Here is a 13,318-nt window from a genome sequence, read left to right on the forward strand (position 1 = left end):
TTATTCTGCCTCGTTATAGGCCTTTCTCCTTCTCTTTTCTATCTTTTTCTCCTTCTTTTTCTTCAAGGTGGCTTGAAATGAAGTGCTGATTATAATCAGGCTACTATATGAGCAGTAGTTTGTGTTTCACATATGCCCCATATAAGGCAAAGTACTGTTTTTTTAAATAGCTGTTTTCTCTCTTTTTATTTTGATGACTAAAATGATTATTCAAGCCTCACCTTGATATCACATTGGCTTGGGAATAGACTGTAGGGCAACAAACCCTACAGATATCAATATCAATTAATGTCATAGCTCGACACTGCAGGATATGACAAGGCCCTTGGCAAAGTTTGCACATTACAATGTCTCAACATTGTCATTGATTTTTGTGATGCATCCTGCCTTCTTCCTGCAGGTGCTGGCACCAAGAGAGTGAGATTTGCTCCAAGGAATCCATGGATGCTTAGTTTTTGTGAACAAGTTGCGTCATGGTGTCTGAACAAAGATATAAATGGTGTGTTTGAAGAGGCCAGTGGGGGATTCAACGCTGAGTGGCACAAATGCAGAGTGGCATTATACTAGTGTGGCTAGGAATACACTCCGTTCTCCATACAAACACATACATGTCCCCTTGACTGAGACACACACACAAACTTGATAGAAGAACTTGATAATTTCTGCATGAAAATGTTTGTACACTTGTTTAACCTCATGCGACCCCGCCTACACATGTGGGCATTGTATTTTGTCTTCGTTATGCACGCAGTGCATAATTTTAATTATTTTAAACTGACTGATCTCAGTTCAGTTCACTAAATAGGGAGTAAGGGAGCATCCTTTAGCTCTTTAACCAGTGAATTGTATTCACTCCTAAAATCCGACCAAAAGTTCAGTTTCAGGCTGCAGATGTCGTCTAAACCACTCAACATGTTTGGCAGACATGGAACAATGATAATCAGTACACAGATTCAGAATTCTTTATGTAAAAATGTTATTTTAACATTGTTGGCTGCAATTGGATGATGCTGGCCATTACTTTGAATCAAAATTAATTATGCTAAATTCTAATGTAATGTCTGTAACATCTCAAAAACATGAATAACCAACACCCCTGAAAACATAATAAACAATTTTATTTAAAAAAAATCTGATTTTCTATAGCTTGTTATTTAAAATGTCATAACTTAGTCCCACTGTCCACATACACCGATCAGCCACAACATTAAAACCACCTGTTTATTATTGTGTAGGTCACTCTCGTGCTGCCAAAACAGCGCCAACCCGCATCATGCTATTCTCCACAATTGTACAGAGCAGTTATCTGAGTTACCATAGACTTTGTTACCTCGAGCCACCATTTGGAGTAAATTGTTGTGCGAGAAAATCCCAGGAGATCAGCAGTTACAGAAATACTCAGACCAGCCCGTCTGGAACCATCAATCACCCATGTGATTATCTAATCAGCCAATCATGTGGCAGCAGTGCGTAAAATCATGCAGATACAGGTCAGGAGCTTCAGTTAATGTTCACATCAACCATCAGAATGGGGAAAAGATGTGATCTCAGTGATTTGTTGCATGACATGATTGTTGGTGCCAGACAGGTTGGTTTAAGTATTTCTGTAACTGATGATCTCCTGGGATTTTCATGCACAATAATCTGTAGAGTTTACACCGAATGGTGCCAAAAATAAAAATATGTGTACTGATTTGTAATCACTTACAGACGAATCGATGATTATAATCTTGTATGATTCATCTCATTCTACTAAAAATGGTAACTATAAGGCTTAACTTGATAATATACCCCAACAATCAGGTTTTTTATAACGTGTAATGTTTTATCCATGTTGTAAAACCAATGAATTAACCAGTATGATTTGTAATCAGTGTTTCCCATCTGTCACTCACTCGACGTTGTGTCAAATGAAGCGACACTAGGGGACTTTCTTGAAGGCCTCGGTTACCTCTGAACTTGAGAAAAGGCCAATGAGAATTTGGCAGGCAGAATTTGCATGTCCCTCCCCCGGACATACGGGTATAAAAGGAGGGAATCGTGCATCTGTTCATTCAGATTTCTTCTTCTGTAGAGCGTTTGCTGTTGGATCTAGGGCGTGTATCAGTGGCTTTCTCCTTCTCAGCTCTTCCGCCATTGGTGTATGAGTGTGAGTGTGTGAATGGGACACAGTGTAAAGCACTTTGGTAACCTCTAAGGTTAAAAAGTGTAGACCATTTACCTATGTCCAGAAATGTCCGACGTCATCCTGTAGGCTCTGCCCTGCATGCCATGGCCCTCCTGCAAGTTCTCCAGTAGTCCTGACCCTGACATGTTGCACTCTGTGAACGACCTCGATGGACTTCAAAGACATTAGTCATTAACCTTACAGTTCATACAAAATCTATGTTTAAACACTGTCCCTTTAAACTTACTTAGTTTATTAATTTTAAACCATAACTTGCACTATACATAAGTAATATTGTAATTATATTCATAGCCATAGGGGAACTGGCCCCCACAGTGAGTCTGGTTTCTCCTGAGGTTATTTTTCTCCCATTAACCAACATCTTATGGAGTTTTGTGTTCCTTGCCACAGTCACATTCGGCTTGCTCACTGGGGTTATAAATACAATTATTATTTATTGTCAAATATCCATTGAGTGGCAGTTCTGTGGATGGAAATGCCTTGTTGACAAAAGAGGTCATGTTTTAAATGCTTGAGTGTGCTTAGTGGGGATGGACTGGACCTTTTTTTTGATTGCGGAATCTGATTTCACTGATGGAACCTAAACAAACTGCTGATACAAAAGACAGAATAAGCTTTCCACAGTCCTGTATTTGGATGTGCTGGTTTTTCCCATTCCAAACACCCCAAGCAAATAAATGAATTTACTGAATCTAGAAATGGTCATAATGTATAGGGTTAGGTACTGCGAACCGGAATCTTTAGGAATCATAATCGGAACCAAAATCGTTAAATTCCTTACAATTTCCATCCCTACTAATGTCCTTCTGGCACGATGTTGCTACGTGGAGTGGGTAATAGCCATTTTGTAATGTGTGTATCACGAAATTATGCCGTGTAAGAGCACAGATGATCATGCAAATGTGTGATGTAAATGACAAGGATTTGTCAGTGTATGCAAATGACATGTATTGTGGTGATTTGTTGCTTGGGAGAGAATTAGAAAGTCATGATGATCAGCAGCACGCATTTGAACTGGATTTCTTGCATCACACTGCTTTAGTGGTTCTTGTCATTGTGTCACACACAAAATCAGTTATGCTGTTAATCATAGATGGATTGCACATAGTTCTACAATTATTTATAACACTAATTTACATTTTTTATTTTGACTATCATAGTTTTGTCACATTTTTTCTAGTGTACACAGCAAAACATATGGTCATATGGTGTGACAAATCGTATTTACAAAAAATTAAAGTCACAATTCCAATCATTTATTGTAATTATGACTTTGATTAAGTATATTTATTGTGCATATGTTGATTTTTTTTTTATTACAACACAACACAAAGCAACTCAAATTTAAAAACAAACACAATTTTTGTGACTGATGGTGACAGCCTTTCCCATACAGTACATATACAGTATTTCTTACTGTGAACATATTTTGATCATTATTTTGAATGCTACACCAAATAATATATGTCACACCATAGGATTAAGAAAAAATAATAAGGCAATATGTTCTGAAAATATATCCAAAAGCTTACATAAACTCAATGAATAAAACATAAATTTTATATTTTAAGACAGTTAACTACTTTTGTATTTATGTATTTACTCTGGAGACGTTAAAAGTATCAACCAAGCATATGCAAACAAAGTGGCCCCATATCCCATGGATGAGCTTTGACAATTAAATGATCTAGCAAAATATTGAAATTGTGACATAATTCACAATTCACAAGTCTGCATATTGAAAGGAAGTTGAACGGCTGGCTGTCTGGTGCAGTCAAAACAACCTGGAGCTGAACACGCTCAAAACGTTGGAGATGATTGTGGACTTTAGGAGGAACACCCCAACATTGTCCCCCCTCACCATTCTAAACAGCACTGTGGCAGCAGTGGAGTCATTCAGGTTCTTGGGCACTACCACCTCACAGGACCTAAATTGGGAGACCCACACAACCTCTGCTGAGCCTTTTTGTGAAAAAGGCTCAGCAGAGGTTGTACTTCCTTCGCCAGCTGAGGAAGTTCAACCTGCCACAGGCACTGCTGATACAGTTCTACTCAGCTGTAGAGACTGTCCTCTGCGCTTCAATAACTTTCTGGTTTGGTGCAGCTACGAAATCAGACATCAGAAGACTACAGAGGACAGTTCGGACTGCTGAGAGGATTATTGGTTGCCCCCTGGCCCCCCTTCAAGAACTATACACTTCCAGAGTGAGGAAAAAGGAAAAAGAACCGTCAGGTACAGGAACAGTTTTTTCCCTCAGGCTATCCATCTTATGAACAGTTAAATTGCCCCATTGAGCAATAATTACATGCAATACACAGTTAAGTCTATTTATATTATCCAACATATCCACTTCTGCCATTACATACATTGCACTGTACATAATATACTGTATTTCCGTTCTTTATGTAACGGATTTGTAATAGATTTGCACTCTGTGTGTGTATGTAGGTATGTATGAAGGTGTGTGTCTGAGTGTATGTACTTATATGTATAATTAGTTATTTTTATTAATCTTTTTTTATTTTTTTTTATTATCTATGTCTTGCTGCTGTTTTCGTATTGTTTTTGTATTGTTGTACACTGGAAGCTCCTGTCACCACGACAAATTCCTTGTATGTGTAAGCATACTTGGCAATAAAGCTGATTCTGATTCTAATTTGACTGTTTGCTTGCTTTTGATGAAAAATTGTCTTTATCCGTTAACGTCAGTTAAAGGATAAAGAGAAAGCAGAGAACCTACAGTAACCCTCACAGTGAGCACATGGCTTATGTGGCCATGTAAACGCATAACGGCATTCCTAGATGTGTTTAAGAGTGTGCATATGCATAGAAAAGACTGAATAACTAAACTAACATCACAGAGTGTATTGCCAATCTATGTATCTATGCCTCCAAAAGCTGTCTTTATAGCTCTTTCAGTACATTTTGAATCATGTATTCAAATGTATTTGAGTGAGTAATATGGAGATAGGTGTTAGAAACAAAGAACATATGCTACTACGGTAGGGGATTTGTGTTCTCTCTTCCTCCTCTCCAAGATTTCCGGGGCAGAGCCTGTTACTTTTTTCCCAGTCAAACATGTCCTGCAATCCCATTAGCTGAATTACAGCGAGAGAGATAGGAACCTCAGTGAATTGTGCTGAGCTCTTCTCATATAAAAGCTTTGACATACTTAAGCCCTTACTCTGTACGATTTTCACCTTGTCTTTATTTTCTCTGAATATTTACAACTTGTTCAATTCAAATTAAAAGGAATTATAACACTTTAGCCCAAGGGATTTGCCCCTAAAAGCAAATACTTTCAGTTTAATGATGTAAACAGCTCTCTTAAAACTTAAGTAGTTTCACAACTACTGCATACCAGGGGGTTTGGTATGTAGTTTGATGCATTCTACCTTTCTCTCATTGCTTCATGAATGAAAGCAATGCCATCCATCACACTCACTTTTTAAATTCCTTCATTTCCGAGAATGAAAGTCATTCATATGTGTTATCTACCCATATTTGTCAACATTCCTAATGCTTTACTGATAGAGCATGACACTAGCAATGCCACATTTATGGGCAGGGTTGGGGAGTTACAGAATACATATAACAGGATTACGTATTTAAAATACAAAATATAAGTAACTATATTCCACTACAGTTACAATTTAAATAATTGTTCATTAGAATACAATTGCATTCAAAAAGTACTTTGATTACTGAAGAGATTAATTTACATTTTATTCTCATTTGTTTCATTTAATATTTAGTCCTTTTAGATGGAAACATTTATACATATAAATTAGGCGATACAAATTGCATTTGAACAGCGGTGAAACTTTCTTATGATGTGTTACATTCATATGAGCAAACAGAGAAGTAAGTTTGAAGTAAGTTTGGAGCAGAAGAAATAGAAATAAACCTTGTGTAAATTATCATGGTAATACCATGGTACTTTTTGTTTGTTAAGAGAAACATTCTTTCAGTCTTTTCTGCAGTGATTTTAGAGCATGAGCCTGGATGCATCCTTATCTAAAAATTGCTGAAAGGTGTTTCTCATCATTTTTGAATATTTTCTTGATGTGACAAATCTATTATGGCTGTAGTCAGATGATCAGTCATGTCAATGTGAGGATAACAAACTTAATTATTTACAAACCCTCATCTTGTCTCACTACAAGTTAAATAATTTATGCTGAAGGCCATGGCTATGATTATCTTATTATTTCCATCAATGGCAGCAACCGCTGATGCAGCATACATTGAGTTCTTCACACATTGATGTGGTTACACTTGTCTTTTCAATTACCACACTTCTCTCTATTGCGAATATTGCTTGGCTAACGTATCCGCCTTGCTGTAAAATTATTGCTGTAATTGGCCCCAGGGCTTTTGCAAGTCATAATCCGTCCGTGCTGTAAGTACACACTTAGAGAAGTTAAATGAGTGAGGAACCTATTTTCTCCTCAAGAACTCTACTGGTTTTACATATCAATACCCACTCTTCATGCTTATTGATTTCCTAATTAGAAGGCTCGTCTTTTTTCTGCAGTGGCACTTAACATAATTGAGAGAGTCGCACTGCAGGGAAAGTAAAGCAGATGATATTGCAGTGTTTCCTTTGCCTATTTATCATCCTCCTTTATCCCTAGGTGGGTGAGATTTTGTTGAGCCCATGTTTTGAAGCTGAGACAAAGATTTATGGGTGCCCTGCTATATAAACATGCAAATAGATATTTAGCTCAAGAGACATAATGTATCTGAAGCATGCAAAGTGATGACACTCAGCGTTCAACTACTTTTCTGTAATTTAAGAGCAGATGAACTAACTGACAATTTCTATTTCTTCTCAGAGCTCCATTCAAATCACCTTTGATGACAGCCTTCATCATCCAACCTCTGGTTCCATTGACCATGTGACTTGCACAGACCAATCAGCATGCAGTATGGTATGCAGCCCAAGGCACTTTTTTTAATGATATGCAGTATAGTAGCTATTTAAAGGGTTCTAATTTACTTGTGCAATCGAATAAACTGCATGAGTGCTTCATAGGTGTATTAAGGGTGATTGACAAAGAATAAATGTGGCAATTGTACCTAAAACAGCTCACTTTCTGGGTTCTAAGTAAAAGGCAGTTTTTCTAGTATAAAGAGCTATATGATTTAGGGCTGGGCGATATGTAAAAAATATTTTAGCGATAATTGCCTTAAAAAATATATTCGATTACATTTTCAACCCACCTGCTGAGGGTCGGTGAATTTTTTTGCTTTATTATTTTGCATAAAAATGTTTATTCATTTATTGAAACATAAAAAACTTAAACAAAAGACATTTCTAAATTCAAATTGCACTTTAAACAAAATGAAAAAATGCATTAAAATAATGAAGTGATCAAAAAATCTCATTTAACTACATCCCCAAATCAAAACATTTACTATCTCCAATGGCTCCATTTGCCATCACTTAAGCATCCATCAATGACACCAGATGGAAAATTACTAATACCCTACAGATTAAGAACTAAAGACAATCATAAATGTAAAGACAATGATAATCAAAATAAATAAGCCTAATAAATTCCCTTGTGTTCCCAAAATAATGCTACCAAATGTGTGTTCTTATCGAATTTGAGTTTGTATTGGGTTTTGGTAATACAGTTCCCTTCTGATGGATGAGGATGAGCTCTCAATCGCAGCATCGGAGAGCGGATTGGCGCAGATGGACGCTGGGGATTTGACTGGGCTTCCACCTTCGGTTCCATTCTCCCTGGAGGTGCACGAAGAAATCACAAAGTCGTGGAGGGCACATTTTTCTGCTCTGACCCGACTTCTGAGATCATCCGCTCTCACTACCCTTGACGGCGGGGGTACACAGAGATTCCTCAGGTGGATAAGGAGGTTGCGGTGCACTCGTGCATGCAAAGTCGCCCAGCACTGCCTATGGCTGAATTTTGCAAGATGAAGGATGCCGACAAGGTCTGCTTCCTTAATGCCCCATCTCCCATATCGGCATATTAGGTGACACTGTTGAGGACTTTGCCCAGCAGTTCTCAGCAGTGAAGAAGTAGACGGAGGCTATTCAGCATATCCTGCTCCAGCATGGTTCAAGGTCCTGCACCCTATCTGCTTGCCGCAGATGTCATTCCCCTGTGGGTCCCCTGCGGGTCCCCCAGAGGTCATCCCCCTGCGGCTGCAGCTCAGGCGGCTCCACCACAATCCGAGCCATCCACTCGGCCCTGCCGTGAAGCCCCGCAGGAAGCTGACGCCACCCCGCCTCATGGTCCGGTGCTAAGAGCCCTAGGTAGGCCCCCAAGTTCCCCAGAGATGGACGACCCAGGGAGGAAGACATCCGCTGGAACCCTGGAGCTGGTATCCAGACCACTCTGTCCCCCGGTGGAGGGCCGGGAGGAGAATCTTGTGTTCCTTTTGGGCATGCGATTGACTCCCTGGGTCAACGAGCCAAACATTTGCGGCCAGGCTGCTACAAACCACGCCTTTGTGCGCCCAGCCACGGCACACTCACACCCATGGCCAGGCGGTTGTGAGGAGTCACGAGTATGGTCCCCCTCCTCCCCCGTCGCTGACCGGTCCTATGGTAAGTATGTGGAGCAAGGTAAGTCTCCTGCTCCGCCCCGCTCGCAGGTATGTTAGACGTGATTGTCCACTTGGTGCCCCTTACCCGGAGCTTGGAGGCATGGCTAGTGCTCTCAAACCCATCACGATGGCTGGCCAGGTCCATCCGACTCGGCTACGTGATTCAGTTTACCAGGCGCCTGCCTGGGCTAAGCGACGTTGACTCAACTGGGCTTCCACCTTCGTGTCTGGCCGCCCAGTCTGAGGCCGATGTGGAGCTGACCGCCAGGACCTCCTCTCTCAGGGATGGGGCACCATCTGGCACCCACGCCCATACCTCTGGAACCTCCATGTCTGGATCCTGGACGGGATGCGGAAGATCAAAGTGGCCTACCACCGGTGGTGGTGGACATGATCACTCAGGCCAGGGCTCCATCTATGAGGCAGCTATATGTCTTAAAGTGGCATTTGTTTGCAAATTGGTGTTCTTCCCGAGGCGAAGACCCCAGAGATGCACAGTCAGGTCAGTTCTTTCCTTCTTGCAGGAGAGGCTGGAGGGTCGGCTGTCCCCCTCCACCTTGAAGGTGTATGTGACCGCTAAAGCAGCACACCATGGCGAGGTGGACGGTAGTTCCTGGGGAAGCACGACCTGATCATCAGTTTCCTGAGAGGCGCCAGGAGGCTGAATCCTCCTAGGCCACGCCTCTTTCCCTCGTTGGATCTTTCCATGGCCATCCTGGGCCTGCGTAGAGCCCCGTTTGAGCCCCTAGAGTCAGTTAAGCTAAAGGCGGTCTCACTGAAGGCTGCCCTCCTGACTGCGCTCCCGTCTATCAATAGAGTTTGGGATCTGCAAGCATTCTCTGTCAGCGACACCTGTTCCCATAGTAGATACACACGGTGTGTGAGGAATTATGCTACCTTTTTGGGGCATTGGGGGAGGCTATGTACAGGCCGAATGCACCTGCTATTTGGCATGCAGCAGCATGCTTGCACCTGGACCTGCAACTCCACGTAACACAGTTCAGCTAGTTGTGCTGTTTCATATAGGGGGACCCTGGTGTCTCTACATTGACACATGGTCGAGTGAGTGACAGATAGGGAACTTCTTGATTACTGTCATAACCTCCATTCCCTGATGGAGGGAAAGAGACGTTGTGTCCCTCTTGCCACAATGCTGTACTACTCGCTGAAATGTCTGGGACCTTGTCAAAAATAGAATGAGTGGTTGCTAGCCAGCTGCTTTTATACCTGTATGTCCGGGGGAGTGGCATGCAAATACCTCTCGCCAATTCCCATTGGCCTTTTCTCAAAGATCAGAGGTGTTTGGGGCTCCCAAGAGCGATCCCTAGTGTCACTACATCGACACAACATCTCGTTCCCTTCATCAGGGAACGGAGGTTACGACAGTAACCAAGACGTTAATGCTGCCTAAAGAAAATAAAATAAAACTCAATATTAGGTGCAAGGTGAACTTGTCTTGTATTCCTTTATGATTTAATCACTTTTTTCTTTGTTTCGTTAATGCAAAGATATATATTACTGAACCTGCAGAGTTAACTAAACTAACCTCCTGAGATGATCTGAGATAATTTCAGCATTCTCATAGATTACTTTATTCTTGCTATTTTCTTAATAAAGTACTTGCGGTTTAGGACTTGTTTCATGATTGGAAATGACAGCGCATCACACAGTTCTAGTAGTAATATGTGTGTGTGCGTTCCTCCATCATGACTTTGTGCTGTGGATCTATATTCATATATAAGTATCAATAAATCTGCTCTTCTGGAAAAAGTGCAATTTTGTGTTTAACTTATTCTCTACTTAAACTCTATGCAGGCTTTGGATTTTTTGGACACTATATTTCAGAATGACCTGTGCAACAATTCAGTTGCGATGATTGGTGCTCTGGCTCGTCGAATTATGAATGAATTATTCAGTCACATAATTTTTTTTATGCGCATCTTGTATTCCTGTTAAACTCAATAGTGTTTATTCGGTAAATGTGTTTCCATCATCATTTATGCGCATTTCTTCTTATCCAATAAAAAAAATTATCCACCTCAAGCAAGTGTTTAAGTTTTCCATGAGTATTTTGGAGATTTTATTTGCATCTAGGTGTTTCCAACCAGCAGATTTTATGCGATATCCTAAAATGCACATACAAAAGCGTTGATGGAAACATAGCTATTGACTACTTTTCTTTTGTCTGTTCTTAAAAATAAAATAATGTTTCGTCAAGCGCATGTCTTTGTGATTAACAGTATTTCTTGTCATGTGTCACTCGGAGACGTCATACAGGTCGCCCACCGGTTACAGATAGATCAGCAAAATTACCCACGCATGAAATACATTTGGACGAGTTTGCAAAGTGGATTCAGCCTTGTCACATTTGGAGGGGGGCGGGTGCTAGTTTCAAACCTGGTCACTGTTTAATACTGTATATTTTGCATCCTCCCAGATCCATGGTTTTGCCATTTCCCAAAATTGTCGATCATGTCTGTTCGGAATCAACATCCGGATCTTTGTAAGACATTGTCGATTTCCAATTACGTCATCATATTGCCCAGCTCTAATATGATTACTATAATGTATATAGGCATATATGTTCAAAATTGTATTCATGAATGATATCATTACTGTAAAAAACACATGTATTTAGTGAGAGCCCGCTGTTTGTGCTAAACAATTAATCAAAATACCTGAGTATGAAACTCTTTAATAGTTTTCAGAATGGTTTCACCTGAATACATAAATCACAAAGAAGAAAATGTGTTTTTTACCAAAATGAAATCTGAACATCGATGCAGGACCTGAGAAGCCAGTCCTGAAAAAAAAAAAATAATTAAGTTTGATAATGATATAAGGAAGTTTGAGGATATTGCCAGTTATAGTATCCAGTATATTATAACTTTGAATATGACCCCAATGTTTTAAGTTCTGTTATGATTGTGTGTTCTAAAAATAATTTTAAATAAAACAATTTTTGTATCATGCTGTGTTTCAGTAACCTGGTGGCATTAGGATTCTCTAAGTATTCTCCTTTCTCAAAGTCAATGACAGCAACAATAGTGCACATGTGAATCAATTGCCAGTAATATTAATTTGCACTTACAAATTCTGAAATGCCTTTCAGTCAAACTTAATGCATTTGCATCGACACTGCCCTTTATTTTGTGTGTGAATGGAGGCATGACCCAAATTCCTTATTGTTTAGGGAAATCCACAAAAACCATTTTGCTCTCATCATGCAATCATCAGTAGGTGACATAAGTAGATCAGCTCAGGCATTTTTGCACATGCTGTCAAGTTTGCAAACCCTTAGAGTAGTTAATAGGTGTCCATTCTCCTCTCAATCAAGCCTCAGTGTGTATTTATACAACATAGTATTATGTGTTTTTGTACTCTACGATAGAAATGTTATGTGTGTGTGGTCTATTACTACAAATGCCCTAAATTTTCAGAGACCATATTTTGTCTCCCATCTTGTCATTATCTGTCAATAACACTCTTAAACCCTTCCAGGTCCTTCAGTGCAGTTGTTCTGTTGACACTGTTACGTTTCCTGTGACAGTCACTCAGCAGTCACCTGCCACCGTTTCCATGGATACCTACCAGATCACAATGCAGCCCATGCAGGCTCAGGTAAAATACAAATGACGTGAATTTGCATTGCAAGTTTGCATCAGTCTGCAGAGCTGCACAATCACATTTCATTTGTCTGATGTCTCCTGCCACTACTAGCATGAATGAGGTTCTCAGTTTGGCAAATTTTTTCATCTCAATAGCTTAATGTAGATTTGGAGGTTTAATGGTTATGAATATTGCATGTGATACTAATCTCAAACAAATGATGGCACTTGTTGTGCAGTGCCATAGTTTAATGTTTTATCTCTTGGTAGTAAATAGTGGAGCAGCCATCAAATAATATATTGCTTTTGCAAATGGAGTATTTTAATAGTATATAGGATAGTTCACCCAAAAATGAAAAATGATAAAAAATAAAAACCTCTATGCATTTTTTTCTTCAGTGGAAGACAAATGGAGATGTTTGGCAGAATGACAGTCACCATTCACTTTCATTGTATGGAAAAAAAGGTACAATAAAAGTGTATGTTGACTGAGGATGAACATCTCCTTTTGTTTTCCACCAAAGAAAGAAAGGTTTGGAAGAACATGATGATGAGTAAATTATTTTTGGATGAATTATCCCTTTAAATGCACCGTGGAATATGAGTACACTATTCTAAATATGTCTTGTTTGGTTGCTGTAGTTAAAAGTCTGCCTTGAGGAGGTGGAGGAAGAGGGTCTCTTTGTGTCCTGGACTTTTTCCAAGCAGCCTCCGCTGTCTTTAACTGTAACACCACGACAAAGATTCCAGAAAGAGGTAGGAGAGTATTTTCCATCATATACAGTAGGTAATGTTTCCTTCAACTTAATTGTCACATTACAATTGTAAATGGTATAGAAATAATATACTTTTAGAACTCAAGACAGGGCCTCTAATATTTAGAAAGCAAATAAACTGAAATCAATAATTCCTAGAAATGACTACGCTTTTTGTGTGATGTCT

The 13,318-nt window shown here is 39.8% G+C and overlaps 1 protein-coding gene across 1 annotated transcript in view; it reads left to right on the forward strand.

Moving 5' to 3' along the window:
- Window positions 1-13,318, forward strand: part of LOC127627342 (phospholipid transfer protein C2CD2L-like) — a 33,782-nt gene that overhangs the window by 11,268 nt on the left and 9,196 nt on the right. Inside the window, exons 3-5 of the mRNA XM_052103692.1 lie at window positions 7,028-7,123; window positions 12,270-12,389; window positions 13,019-13,132. Coding sequence (XP_051959652.1) covers window positions 7,028-7,123; window positions 12,270-12,389; window positions 13,019-13,132 — 330 coding nt within the window. The remainder of the gene's footprint in view (window positions 1-7,027; window positions 7,124-12,269; window positions 12,390-13,018; window positions 13,133-13,318) is intronic.

Source organism: Xyrauchen texanus, chromosome 3 (genome assembly GCF_025860055.1).
Source record: "Xyrauchen texanus isolate HMW12.3.18 chromosome 3, RBS_HiC_50CHRs, whole genome shotgun sequence".
Lineage (NCBI taxonomy): Eukaryota > Metazoa > Chordata > Actinopteri > Cypriniformes > Catostomidae > Xyrauchen > Xyrauchen texanus.